At 40.5% G+C, this 13902-nt stretch overlaps 1 protein-coding gene across 1 annotated transcript; it reads right to left on the bottom strand.

The window, feature by feature from the left end:
- Window positions 1-11907: 11907 nt before the first annotated feature.
- xcl32a.1 (chemokine (C motif) ligand 32a, duplicate 1) lies at window positions 11908-12925 on the bottom strand. Its single transcript, XM_062553641.1, has 3 exons — window positions 12804-12925; window positions 12423-12540; window positions 11908-12141 (listed from the first exon to the last, which is right to left on the bottom strand). The coding sequence occupies exons 1-3, from the start codon at window positions 12868-12870 to the stop codon at window positions 11976-11978; spliced, it is 351 nt and encodes a 116-aa protein (XP_062409625.1). The 5' UTR covers window positions 12871-12925; the 3' UTR covers window positions 11908-11975.
- Between the last annotated feature and the right edge of the window lie 977 nt (window positions 12926-13902).

Here is a 13902-nt window from a genome sequence, read left to right on the forward strand (position 1 = left end):
TGTGTACACAGCAGATATGCAGCAGGGAGAAAAGCACATTCATTCTCTGTTGAAGTTGAAGTATACTTTGTGTGAAAAACAGTGGTGTAAGTATTCAACTTTTTTACTCCAGTGAAAGTATCAAAGCACTCTTTACATATAATCATTCATCCTCCCTTTTTTCAGTCTTTCATTCATTCTTCCATTTTTTATTTTTTATTTTTTCTATTCTGTGGCCTTGATAGATGTATTTCCATCTTCACTTGTACTATACTGGTTTCATGACGTACAACAATAATTTCTCAGCATTGTTAGACAATGGGGCTAATATCCGAGCATTGAGTGCAACGGTGCCAAATAGGCCCATCTGTTGGTAAGGGCATTATAGGCTATGAGCCTACACCATGGGTTCCCAAACTCCATGAATGTGGGCCTCCCCTCTGAAAACAGTGACACCTCCGCGCAGGAGATTAAATCAAGTTTACATTTCAGACAAACATAGGTCTATTTACTATCATATCATTTTCAACATTTGAAATACAGTAAAATATAAATTGTTCCAATTTAATTTGAGGCTTTTAAAATAAAATATGCACCCTCATTTCAGACAAACATCTGATATCGTTTCAAAACAATCACTTGCAGCTAGCTTGGCGGCACTGTTACTAAGTTACGTTATGAAGTTTGGCACAATACATTCTCACACAGGATAGGGATCTATACTACTTTCCACTATCCAAAAGATTTAGTATACATCTCTTCTATGATTTATTTCGATTTTATAATGTTGACAATTGCATAATCATTGAAAAAAGCATAGATAGTTCTAAAATGAAATAAACGTTTTTCCTTCTTTTTTGAATCAACCTTCCACGCCTCCCCTCAAATTATTTGGCGCCCCCCAGGGGAGGCCCGCCTCACAGTTTGGGAACCCCTGGCCTACACAGTCCTATCCATGTCATGTGACTTCAATATACCAGAGAACAGATCTCTGGGCCGAAATAATGTACAATTGTCTTGTATTCTGTGGACACCTTACAGTCATTTGGGACAGGCCTAAAGTGCGACTGTGTCTTTGTTCTCTTTTGCAGGAATGCAGCTGCTCCTTATCAAGAATGATTTTCTGGCAATGCCACCTGTAACATGTACATTTGTCCTCAAGGGGGTGCTGTTTAGCTATAGCAGGATCAAGCTCTTAGATTGCGCTCTGGCTATAACTATTAGTTCCGGCCTCAATGAGTATATTCACACTGCACCGAACAGCTCACACAGGAAGCAGGGGGTTCACTGTAAGCACGTTTAGAGAGCGTAGGTGGTAACCTTCCTGTCCGGCACCACCTAGGTCAACGCGTGGCTAGAATAAGGACACATCGGTTTACCGTTAATAGGAAACCGTAGTACTTATAATAGTAAAAGGCTTCAATTATGGCCTCACCTCCAAAATGGCATACACATTATTTATAAACATGCAAAGAATCAAAATAAAGTTATTTGACCCTTTGTGGCCATTTTTTGACAACTTGATCAGTCAACTTTCCTGTGAGATACAAGTTTTTGTGAAAAAAAAACCCCTACTGTTTTGAACCAGACTCCTGTGTTCTGTAGAGCACACTTGCGCAGGACTAATCTGACAAGCTGCTCTCCCTCAGTATTAAGATGCATTTGAATGTCCTGGTCCCTCAGTTAAAGGCATTTAAATGTTCAGCACAGCTTCTCTAGCACCTATTGCCTCACTCATCATGAACATCCTCCTGCATGTGCAGTCACAACTACCACTACTACAGCTACAACACAACTACACAGTAGTTTCAGAAGTTTATAAACTTCAGCCAAGAAACTTGATTTGCATCTTTTCTATTCCAAATTATGGAATGGATGGATATATAAAATAAACCAAATATAAATATGTTAACAGCAAAAAAAAAATTCTCTCAGGCAGGATGTGTCTTCAAGTTTGCATATACAAAACATTCAAACATTCAAACATAGGACGTGATATTAAAATAACATAAAAAATAAATATTTTAGCTTGATATAAAATTATTGCACTTTACAGAAATGTACATTCTTCATTGAAGAGGACTGTGAAGATCACCAATTAGAAGACTCCAACAGGAGTTTGTTAAGAGAACTGAGTAGTCCATTCTCATGTTGAGGCCCTAGGTAAGTTGTGTTTCCTTAGTTTTTCTCTTAATCCTGGTTTCTTCCCTCTATTCCGTCTCTTTTGAATCCAGTTATTTTTACGGGTGTGTACCACAGGGATAATGTTTGTCTTGGTAGGAGTGATCATGATTGTTGGAGTTGTTGGCAGAGATGATGTAGGGTCCGTCTCTATTTTGGGCGACATAGTGGTTGTCTTTGAGGATGCAGGAGTCTGGGTGGTAGGAGTTGGAGGGTCTGTCTCTGTACTGGATGACATGGTGGTTGGCTTTGAGGATGTAGGACTCTGGGTGGTAGGTGATGTAAGGTCCATCTCTGTATTGGGTGACGTGGTGATCGGCTTTGAGGATGTAGAAGTCTTGATAGGTGATGTAGGTGTCTTTGATGTAGATGTAGACTCGAATGGCTGGACAAATGACTTGGTGGTTGATGGTGTGAACACAGTAGACGTGGTGGCAGGTGTTGAGGTCGTAGACATCGTTGTGTAAACTGGAGGATTTTTTGATCTGTCATCAAGGTATTTCTTGGCTCTCTGAGCCCAAGGTGACTTTGGATCTGAGCATATTGTTTTTCCCTTCTGAGTAAAAAAGCTGTAATAAGAGATGCAGATTAATAAATTAACTTCATAGTTACATTTTGACAGTTGCATTTTTTTTAAGTAGCAGTGCCATAACTTAGAACTTACCCTATAGCATTGATGTAACAAGGTGCTGTTTGCACAGCGTAACTCTGTAACATCTGTACTGGAACTTGGGTTCCGGACAATGATAAACAGGGACATGGCAAAACGGGCAGGTGGTCTGTTGATGATATTACTCATTAGGAAAGGTACTTCATTGCACAAAACACTGCTAAACATGAACATTGGCTTAGTATATTGGTAAATGAGTATTTCCACCCTGATTTAAAAATGAGCACCTTTTTTCTTACAGTGAACTGACCTAGTGTCTCAAAAAAAAAAAAAAAGGAAAACACGTCTTGTTATACCTTATATATAGATACTATACACTGCTATATTCTTGAGCTGACTGAATCTCTAATGAAAGGAAAACACGAGGCATCCACCTGAACTGAAATAATCTAAATAGAGTAATCCCAACTCAAAGACAGATGTACTGTACACTATGAGGAACCTCTCTGAAGGGAAAGCCAAGTAGGAAATGTGTTTCTTATTATCATATGTTGTCTGTAGACAATCAGAGTAGGCCTTGTACCATTCACACTATAAAAGAAATAAACAATGAGAGACTCACCTGCACAGATGGTGGCAAAACACACAGCAATGCAGCAGAGAAAAGAAAGCATTTTGACCTCCATCCTGTCCTGTGATAAGCGTCGGACTGAGACTCTGTTAATGCGTCTCTGTTTCAATTCTTCTAGCCCTGCTCTCTCTCTCTCTCTCTCTCTCTCTCTCTCTCTCTCTCTCTCTCTCGCCCTTTGTACTGTATTTCTCTTTCTGTGTGACAAACACACTCTCTCTTTCTTTTGCTCTCCCCTCTTTCTCTCTCTCTCTCTCTCTCTCTCATGGGGAGGGGCTCCAGTTAGCCTCCAGGCCTAGTGGAAAGCCCACAGCCCCTCACCTCACTCCGACATGTGGGTCGTGTCAACCACAGCCGCATCAGCAGCAGCCTACTGCGAGGAAAGAGTGATGGGTGTGACAAGAGAGAGAGCTAGAGAGAGAGACGGAACAGATGAGTGTCACCTAGCCCACCCATTAGTCTCATCTCTGACTGTGGAGACCTGCCAAAGACCCCTCAGAGTCTTTCAGTATGTGTAGCATCTCAGCATGTCCAGCAGAAATGAGTGTATGTTTCCTCCACCTCATTAGGCTGCCATTGGTACTGCTACCTACACGTATATAGTTATGTAGCTGTAGTTGGTACTGCTACCTACACGTATATAGTTATGTAGCTGTAGTTGGTGCTGCTACCTACACGTATATAGTTATGTAGCTGTAGTTGGTGCTGCTACCTACACGTATATAGTTATGTAGCTGCCGTTGGTACTGCTACCTACACGTATATAGTTATGTAGCTGTAGTTGGTGCTGCTACCTACACGTATATAGTTATGTAGCTGTAGTTGGTGCTGCTACCTACAGTACACGTATATAGTTATGTAGCTGCCGTTGGTACTGCTACCTACACGTATATAGTTATGTAGCTGTAGTTGGTAGTACTGCTACCTACACTTATATAGTTATGTAGCTGTAGTTGGTACTGCTACCTACACTTATATAGTTATGTAGCTGTAGTTGGTACTGCTACCTACACTTATATAGTTATGTAGCTGTAGTTGGTACTGCTATCTAGTCTATTATTATTGCAGTTGTGCTTATACGTTTACATACCCTGGACATATGCATGCTAAAGTTGACTATACAGAGGGAAAACACATCTTTAGGAAATTGATCTTAAAGGGATAGTTCGGGTTTTAAGACACAAAGTTATATGGGTTCCCTGTCAGCAACGTTGTGCATCAGCAATGACTTACCCCCCGACAACGTCCTGTGAGCCGAGATCCAGCCGGTTTTTGATGCTGAAGAAAGTAGTCCGGCAAGTTTCTGGGGTCACGAAAGTAAAGTGTTTTTCTTCTCAAAACCATACGTGTTCAAAAGAGTGATATATTTGCACCACAAAAACGTTGTCCAGGAAAAATTCAAACCTCGTTATCTTGGCACTATTTTTCTCGATTCCTATCACTGCGCGCTACTGACAGCTGGACAACGTTTTTGTGGTGCAAATATATCACTCTTTTGAACGCATATGGTTTTGAGAAGAAAAACACTTTACTTTCGTGACCCCAGAAACTTGCCGGACTACTTTCTTCAGCATCAAAAACGATCAAAAACCGGCTGGATCTCGGCTCACAGGACGCTGTCGGGGGGTAAGCCAGTGCTGATGCACAACGTTGCTGACAGGGAACCCATATAACTTCGTGTCTTAAAACCCGAACTATCCCTTTAAAGGAACACGCCACTGTTTTTTCATATTACAGTAAACTATGTTATTCCCAAGGAGGCACTGTGGCGCAGCAGGCTACAGCGCTCCTGCCATGTAGGGGTCCGACTGCCCATGGGGACCCAGGTTCGAGTCCGACCAGTCATTTCCCAATCCCATCCCATCTGTCTCTCTCACTTGCTTCCTGTCCAGGGCCGGAGTGGGGCCTCTTTTCAGCCCGGGAATTTCAGGCCCAATACCGGCCCACTTTTTCCATGGTAGTGGAAATTGGATCAATTAAGCAACAGTTCAGCTCTTACTGTCCTGTATTTTTTCTTTTCAATACCATGGTTCAACAAATAGGCTAATGTAGGTTAAATAATAATCTGAGAAATTAACATATTCCACTATCCCAAGGTTGATAAATTAACAAAAGCAGAAATAAATGAATAAAGCATTTCAAACGTATTCCACTCTTCAGTCTAAAGGCATATTGAACTAATGTTTACAGCTCAAATCACAGTACAAAGTTACACTGTGAATGGCAACGCCATCTATAGGAGCGGACATCCATGTGACCGATGGACGTGAAATGTATCCAAATTCACATTCTCTGTTTAGCCTAATTGCTCACAGATCACACATAATTCACAGATATCGTGGAAGAGCTGGACTTGAGCTTTCAAACGATATTAGCAGGTGCTGTGATAAACTTAACGAAACCTAACGAAAATTAACGTTGCTTAGGCATTCAGTTTAATCATAGGCTATTTCCACTACACGGAGCTTCATCCACCTCCACACCCATTACTCTCGGTGGTAGCCTATATCTCCCAAACTCCAGTCAACATATACAGTAGCTAACCATATATCAAAATAAACAGCAGACCTTATCGGACCCGAGGATATGAAGCATTCCTCTGTACAATACGCTGATCCCGGGTAATCCGTTTTTGAAATTGCATTGTTATCTAACTTCGGGCTAAATTATTATATTAAATAGTTGAGTAGTTTCAATGGTTAAATAAATTATTTAATAGTGTATTATTGCAGTGAGGACTTTTATTTTGAAACAGCTGTGGACAGAGGAAACAGTTAACAGGATATGTAGTTTTCAGAGAGATTGTATGCTTAAATAGTTGAGTAGTTTCAATGGTTAAATAAATGATTTAATAGTGTATTATTGCAGTGAGGACTTTTATTTTGAAACAGTTGTGGACAGAGGAAACAGTTAACAGGATATGTAGTCTTCAGAGAGATTGTATGCTTAAGCTTCCATTCTAATAGCAGCTCAAAATAATGAACTTGCTTTCTAAATCAAATAGGCTAATCAAAAGATGGTGCATGCACAGATCAACTGTGCTTTTCAATAGATATGTCTATCGCATGCTTCAGGTGACACGGATGCTGACGGTAAGTTAAAAGTTTAATGGGCATAAATCATGACTTGTTGTAACAGAGGTAAATATTGTAGCAAATAGCCTGGTGATGAGACAGCTTAAAAAACATATTTCACACTTGCTGGAGACCCTGGCGCGTATAGTTGCGGTAGGGCCGGCCCTGTTATCGGTAGCCTATCTGAGAAATCATATTTTGGAAAAGACGTGCTATGGACCCAACCAACTATCTTGGGAGGGGAGAACTCCCTCGCATGGTATGCTACAGCCCATGCAGAGGCTGCGGTGTCAGAATGCGGAACCTCTGTAGCCTACTTTAAGAGAAGATGGACTAACCTGACAAATGTAAAACAAAAAAAATTCTCGACCGGCCCAAAAGTGAAGCGGCCCATCGGGAAATCTCCCGATTCTCCCGATTACCCACCCCGGGCCTGTTCCTGTCTCTCTCCACTCTCTCCTATACAAATAAAGGCAAAAAGCCTTTAAAAAAGGGGGAAAGTCACCATGTTCACTGGAACAGGTAATTTCATCATCCAAATGATATCTAATTGGGTTTATTAAGTTGAAATATTTGCCAAGTTCCCCTTTAACAAACTAAAGCCCACAGCGTTTTGAGAAGTAATGTACATGTAGACGTGCACAGCTAATGATATGAAAATAAACATTACAGTAAGATCAGAGTGTGACTGAAATCAAGCTTCTTAAAATGTGCATGTATTATTTATAATTGATGCATATTCAAAACAGGAAGGTGAGACAACCATGCTATTTGGGTGCATTTACCTTTACAGTACATGATAGTGTGACATAATGATTGAATATGTGGTTATATGTCAGATATTCCACACCCCTGGAAATAAGACATTTGTCCATGAAGGGTTGTAGGAGGAGTGGGGGGAAAACCCTCTGACTCATATACATTTCTACAACAAGATGCAAACTGCATGTGCAGCCTACCACTGGTGTGGTCGTTAGCGCACAGAGTGCAGATACTGCAACTGCACAACAACCACCACAGGACCCACACATAGAACACTGAGAACTCTCACTGGCTCACGTGCACACTCACACACACACACACACACACACACACCTACTAGTACACACACACACACACACACACACACACATACACACACACACACACACACACACACACACACACACACACACACACACACACACACACACACACACACACACACACCTACTGCACACACACCGCCTCGGCACCACCTCAGAAAAGTCACCCAACCAGTGAAAAAGGGCAGCTATATCGACCTCCTATGTGTCATAACCTCTAAACTAGAAGGAAGAAAAAAAAAATCTTAGTGAATATGGTACCCCATGCACACACTAATGGTGACCCGATGGGACCCAGATACAGTAACACAAACTTTGTTTATACAGGGATCATAAATGTTTCAATTTAATTAATATTTATTTGAGAGTGGTTGCAAACTTCCATACATTGCCCCATCCATACAATGTGTGTTGTGCACATTGTAACTTAGGTCTAGACACTGCCTACTTTAGGAAGGTTTCTTTTGAGTAACCTTAATAATAGCTGGCCAAGGCTGTATTTCCTGAAGCCCCCATGTCTTCAGGGTCGTAGGGTCAGAGGTCAAGGCTCATTGGGTCATGCAATACTACTCTTACACACTGTTTGGGCCCTATCACCTGCACTGAAATGTGGACCAACATTGTGGAGTGACATATTCACTCTTAATTCCTATTGAATGCCTTGTTTAGGTGTTCAAGGTCATTGGGGTCAAAGGCCAATGTCAAATTCTGTTTAGGATTGCAGAAGTTGGAAACATACTGTACCAATTAACAGATCCAGCCTCATGGTACAATACTCTCTTTAATGTCTCTTTATTAACTTTTCAGAGACAAACAATAAGCAACTCAAGATGATATATTATCAGTAATCGATATTGAATTCCATGATATTAAAATTCCATGGTATTATGAATAAAAACCCACAGCACAATAATAAGACATGACCTATTGTGACCACAGCATCTGTGGCACAATAGTTAGTTTTGCTGACTTCCAAGCACCTGACCTGACCTGGGTCCCATGACCTGGGTCACCTTTACCACCAGTGGGGACATGAGAAGTATTCCTCAGAGGTGATTCCTCAGATTTGAGGCTGGGAAGCTCGGTCTGGACTTGTTCCATTGAGAAGCTGCTGTGCAAACTTGTGGACCAATTAAATCATCAGGGCAGGCTGTATACGGTGATGGATAGATGAGCAACCATATAAGCAGCGCCTAGTCATTCATGACAACTGAGCTCACTTTAGTTGGTTTTGTTTACAACAAAAAGCCTGTACTTACGAAAGTCCATGTGGAATCTAAAGGTAGCAATCATTATTCACAGAAAATGTAAAGTCTTTAGCTTGAACACTTCTTGAGATAATGACATCTGAACTTTGCTGCAGATTTAGATGAGGGCGCAAATGTGCCAAAAATCAGAAGGGGGTACCATGTTCAAAAATGTTTTTCTCTGGATGTATTAGGTAAACCAAGCTAATATTTTGGCTGAGTTAGTTTAAATGGTTACTCGTTAGATGGTAAAAGTTTGAAGCAAATCTGAGATGGTCAAACAGAAAGTTTGTCTAAAATCCGTTGAATTGAGGTGGAATGACCCATTTGTGTTTCCAGGACAATATTTTTTCCAGGGTATTTGGTCATTTTACATGTCCAGTAATTTATTTGACATGTGTTCATGCTGTTGTTGCTAAGCACTGTTAAGAATCTTAGCATTGTTATGTTATCGATTATCCCTATAACTCCTACAAAGGAAACAAAAAGACTGGCTTTTCATCTGTGTCTGTAGAGTCTGCAGCCTTGGTCCTTAATGAAAATGAGCCTTACAACACACAACAATGTCTTCAGTCATAATTTTACTACTGGGCTTTATATAAAATCTTACATTCCTCAAAGTCATCCACAGGGATCTCATTCATCATAACAGGGCGGTCTGAAAGCCCTAGGCAAGATTTCAATTCAGCGCCCACATAATTTCATAATCATTTTGTAACCAGTTGTCTTCCAAAAAAAACGGCTACATGCCTATTTGTGTGAATAACCGTTAGCAGAGCTGATTGTGTTCTACTCTATCCGTATTATAGACTAAATTAAAGATAGTGCAAGTCAAGCCTAGTTTTGCCCTCATTCCCACAGTCAAATTTGTATTGATCTATGTTATCTTATTCTTGCAATACATTTTGCAATCTGCTTTTTTGAGATTATGGGCCCTATATTTTATAGCTGGCGCATTGCGGTACCAGGCATGACACAACTGTGTGCTGGTTTGGTCAGAGTGATTCTGTTTAGACCTGTGCGCTAACTTTTTTGAAAATGTGATGTCAGAGTGCAGCACGGCAGGTTCTGGATGGTGAACACTAAGCCATGGTCCAAAGCCTCAAGGGAGGAGAGGAAGCAACTATTTATTTATTTTTGGGCTTTTTTGCCTTTATTTGTATAGGACAGTGAGGGGTGAGACAGGAAGCAAGTGGGAGAGAGAGATGGGGTGGGATTGGGAAATGACCGCAGGCCGGACTCGAACCTGGGCACTCGGACCCACATATGGTATGAGTGCTGTAGCCTGTTGCACCACAGCGCCCCCTGGATCCAATTGATTCTACGCTAAATCAGTGTCTGCTTGGTATAAGTCAGCTTCCATGCATCATTTTGCGTTTTATGACCTCATCACATAGATGTCTCAGAGAGAGTATTTTGCAGTATTTTTTAAATATTAAAATATACACCTATAAAATATTTTTATACAACCATTTCATACAGTCATTTTCGTCAACCCAATAGAATACAAATGACAAAATATTTGTTTAATTTACTGTAATTACTTAAATAAAGTTATTTAACTACCTTTATTAGAAATACTCCCCATCCCTGTACAGAGACAATACTGCCAATAGCCTGTGAGGTATTTATGTTGCCTCTATTTTATTTAGAAGCAGGCTGACTTCTCTCTACTGTGTTGAAGCCTGAAGGGAGAGTCCATAGTCTGAGAAATGGGTGCTGATATTTGAGCTCACCAGCAAATAAGCTCAACAAATGACACCTCTCCCTTCCAAGCAGCATGTTCATTTGCAGGAATTGTCCATGGTCTGGTCTGTGTCTTTTTGTACTATAGTGCGGTGCCAGGACTCTAGATGGAAACCATGCTAAGGAAACACAATACGGATAGCTAGAGGACCACAAGGAGTCATTTGCAGTGTTGGGAAGGTTACTTTAGAAATGCAATGTGTTACAGTTACAAGTTACCCTGTTTAAAATGTAATAGTAGTGTAACTATTTGAATTACTTTATCTGAGTAACGTAACTAATTACTTTTTGATTACTTTTCTGGTTTTTTAATGATATATATAGTCCCCAAATCCATGCGAAGGATTCGGCCTTGGTCTCCAGGCTGCCGAGCAGTTCTGTACAAGCGCACAAGGCAGCATGGGTATTCCCAGGCTATATTGAGCCCCTTTTAATGCATAAATTAGCATACATTTTTTTATGAGGATAATATCATAATAATCATCACAAGGTCAGACTTCAAACCAAATTTTAAACATCAATCTGAGTTGACATACACATAGGTCACAGCCTTTTTCCCCTTTATCATGACATGTTTACTGGCAGGCATGTAGGCCTATGCTGATGGCGCTGTAGACGTGATAGAGCCTATCAGAAGGTCCTGTATCAAACTATGGCTGTGGAGGGAAACAGTTCTTTTTACATACAATATTCTTTGCAAGGTTTTGCTGACAATATTGAGATGTAATTCATTGTAATTTTAAAAAAATTCAAAAGTACCTGTATTGAATTACACATTTTTCATTTACAAAAAAAATTACATTTTTTTCCAGTAACTGTAATATATTACTGTTACATTTATTTTGTAATTAAATTACGTAACTCAATTACATGTAATGCGTTACTCCCCAACACTGGATTTGACCAAGTATTTGATTCCAATATCTTTCAACATATTTGAGTTTAGTGCACTTCATGACACTGTACTGTCAAAAACTGTGTTAATGTGCTCATGCTTCAAAGCAACTGCAACAAGTACAAAGTCCAAAAGCAGCATCATTTACAAAATATCCATATTTGAAATAAGAATGTGCTGAACTAAACCATCATATCTTTTCATGGCCGTGTCATTCTCAGGCTCATCTTCCATCATTGGAGTCTTATTCAGCAAGCAAAAAATATTTTGGAAATGAGGGGTGGTGTATTTAACTTGTTGAATTTATTTGCATATAAAAAATGAACACATCATTTTATTTATATACAAAAACAGGTTGTCATCATTATTGTGTACAATCACTTTGTAATCGCATCAGAAAGGAACGTAAAAAAAAGAAAAATAAATATATATACATAAAGTTAATGTGCCATTTCAGTAAACAAATTGTGCTCCAGAAATGTGCATAATGTGAACAGAAGCGCACAAATTCAGTGTCCAAAAGGTGGCAATCAGTGTGAATCCAGTTTGGTTGGTCCCAACTTTGTTGGATCATGTGGCATGGAGACTTGGTTCGGGGATTGAGACTTGTGCTTTTTCTGAAGGAAAGATATGGCTTTTCTGGCCCAAGGCGTTGAAGGATCTGAACAAATGGTGACTCCTTTCATAGTAATAAAACTAGAGACAACATACAGTAAAACACAAAAACAGATCATTGATACAGTAAAAGTACCTTGAGCAAGTAACAAGCTATCTAAAAGGTCAGAACAACACATGTCTGAACATCGAATGTGGCTAAAGTATTTCTATTTCTTCAAGTTATAGCTCTTAAAGCTAAAAAAAACTAGATACTGTAGGTGCACACTTACATAAATAACGTCTAAATAGACTGACCACATGCATGACTGTTTTTTTAAGTAAAGCAGGACACCACAGAGAGCTGTGTAGCAACGCCTCACCTCACTGCACTCAGCCCCTGACACATGGCACTGTTCTGAAGCCTGTAGGACTGCAGCAGCTGCAGCCGCACTCGGGTACTGCTGGTCTTCAGACAGCAGGAGATGATCGGGCCGCTCGCTGCAAGATGTCAAACCGTTTCATCATGACATTATGTTTTGAATGTAAACAAAAAATGTTCTGCAATTGATCTGCATTTTGTCACTTAAATAAAGACATAAACAAATAAATACAATGTGGAACCACAGCAAATGTATAGGGTGTAACAGTGAAAAAAACATCAGATTACAGTCAAAATCAGAAAAATGCAGACGAAGATACACACACACCGATAATGACTAATGCCCAGACACACATGCACACACACAATAAAAAATACACACCTTCTCCCATTGCGACATAGCTTAGGAGCACTGCAAGACATGGCAGAAGAAGAGAGAGGGGCCTCATTGCTATGATTGCCGCCTGTTTTCAAATGTGTGACATCATGTTAAAGAAGCTTCCCTCCTTTTATAGCTGTATAGTAACGGAACGTATGGAACAAAAAGAACTGTGCTCTATCTCTCCGTCGCATTGTCTGTCTCCCACTGAGTTCTCCGGGCAGACCACAGGCCCGACCCGTGGAACTCTCACTCCTCTGTGGCGTGGGTGCACGTAGTGAAGGAGGTGTTCCGCTGCACGGTGTTGCGGTGTGGTGGGGGGCCTGCACACAGTGTCTTTTTACAGTCTATGGTCTTTACCCCATTAACAGGGTGAGTCAACAGCAGCACTCAACTCACAAGAGTAGAGAACACACAAAGCCACAAAGGTTTTTTGTGAATTTTTAGCAAGTGCCATCGGAAGGTCAAAATGTTAAAGTGCTGCTAACTTGTAATGTAGAGTCGTCGGCTTGTTTTGTGAACACTGTAAAAACAAACATCAGGACTCTTGCGCTCTAACTTCCAATGACATTGGTGTTTTGTGAGCACAGACATGAGTAGAAAATGTATGTTGTTGTGATCCTGAACAGTGAGAAGCACACTCAGAAGAACAGACTGTTATGCTGCTATGCAAGTTGTGGTGTTGCGGTGATCATACAACAACTGTGAATAATTCATCAGCAGCTCTGTAAAAGGGGGTCACTTTTAGACAAGACACATTGGCAACAAGATTTATAAGATTTATAAAGTTTATATTTTCACCTCCTTTGTGTCAAGAGTCATGATGTGAATCTCAAATAACATGATGGACCAAACCAATATGTGAAAGAAGGCGAAAGGTCAAGCATAATGGAAAAACATGACTAGATTACAGGAAGCGTTTGCATGTTCTCACCTATGCAGTACATGTAACATCAGCCCAAGGCCTACTTCTTATTATTAGATGCACTTTCTGCTCAGAGCCCGTCGCTCTAACCACAGGAAGTAGCACTGCGCTCTGCAAGCACTGACTGTGACAGTGTGACAGCACACCACAATCTAGAGGGGCTGCAGGTGGGGTCCC

This window comes from Sardina pilchardus, chromosome 2, assembly GCF_963854185.1.
Source record: "Sardina pilchardus chromosome 2, fSarPil1.1, whole genome shotgun sequence".
In the NCBI taxonomy this organism is placed as follows: domain Eukaryota; kingdom Metazoa; phylum Chordata; class Actinopteri; order Clupeiformes; family Clupeidae; genus Sardina; species Sardina pilchardus.

Excerpts from the sequence above, each read along its gene's own strand:
- xcl32a.1 (XM_062553641.1), bottom strand. The coding sequence starts at position 12,870 with ATGAGGCCCCTCTCTCTTCTTCTGCCATGTCTTGCAGTGCTCCTAAGC. Across the intron at positions 12,541-12,803 it reads CTATGTCGCAATGGGAGAAG|CGAGCGGCCCGATCATCTCC; the intron begins GTGTGTATTTTT and ends GACATCTTGCAG. Across the intron at positions 12,142-12,422 it reads CAGGGGCTGAGTGCAGTGAG|TTTTATTACTATGAAAGGAG; the intron begins GTGAGGCGTTGC and ends TGTTGTCTCTAG.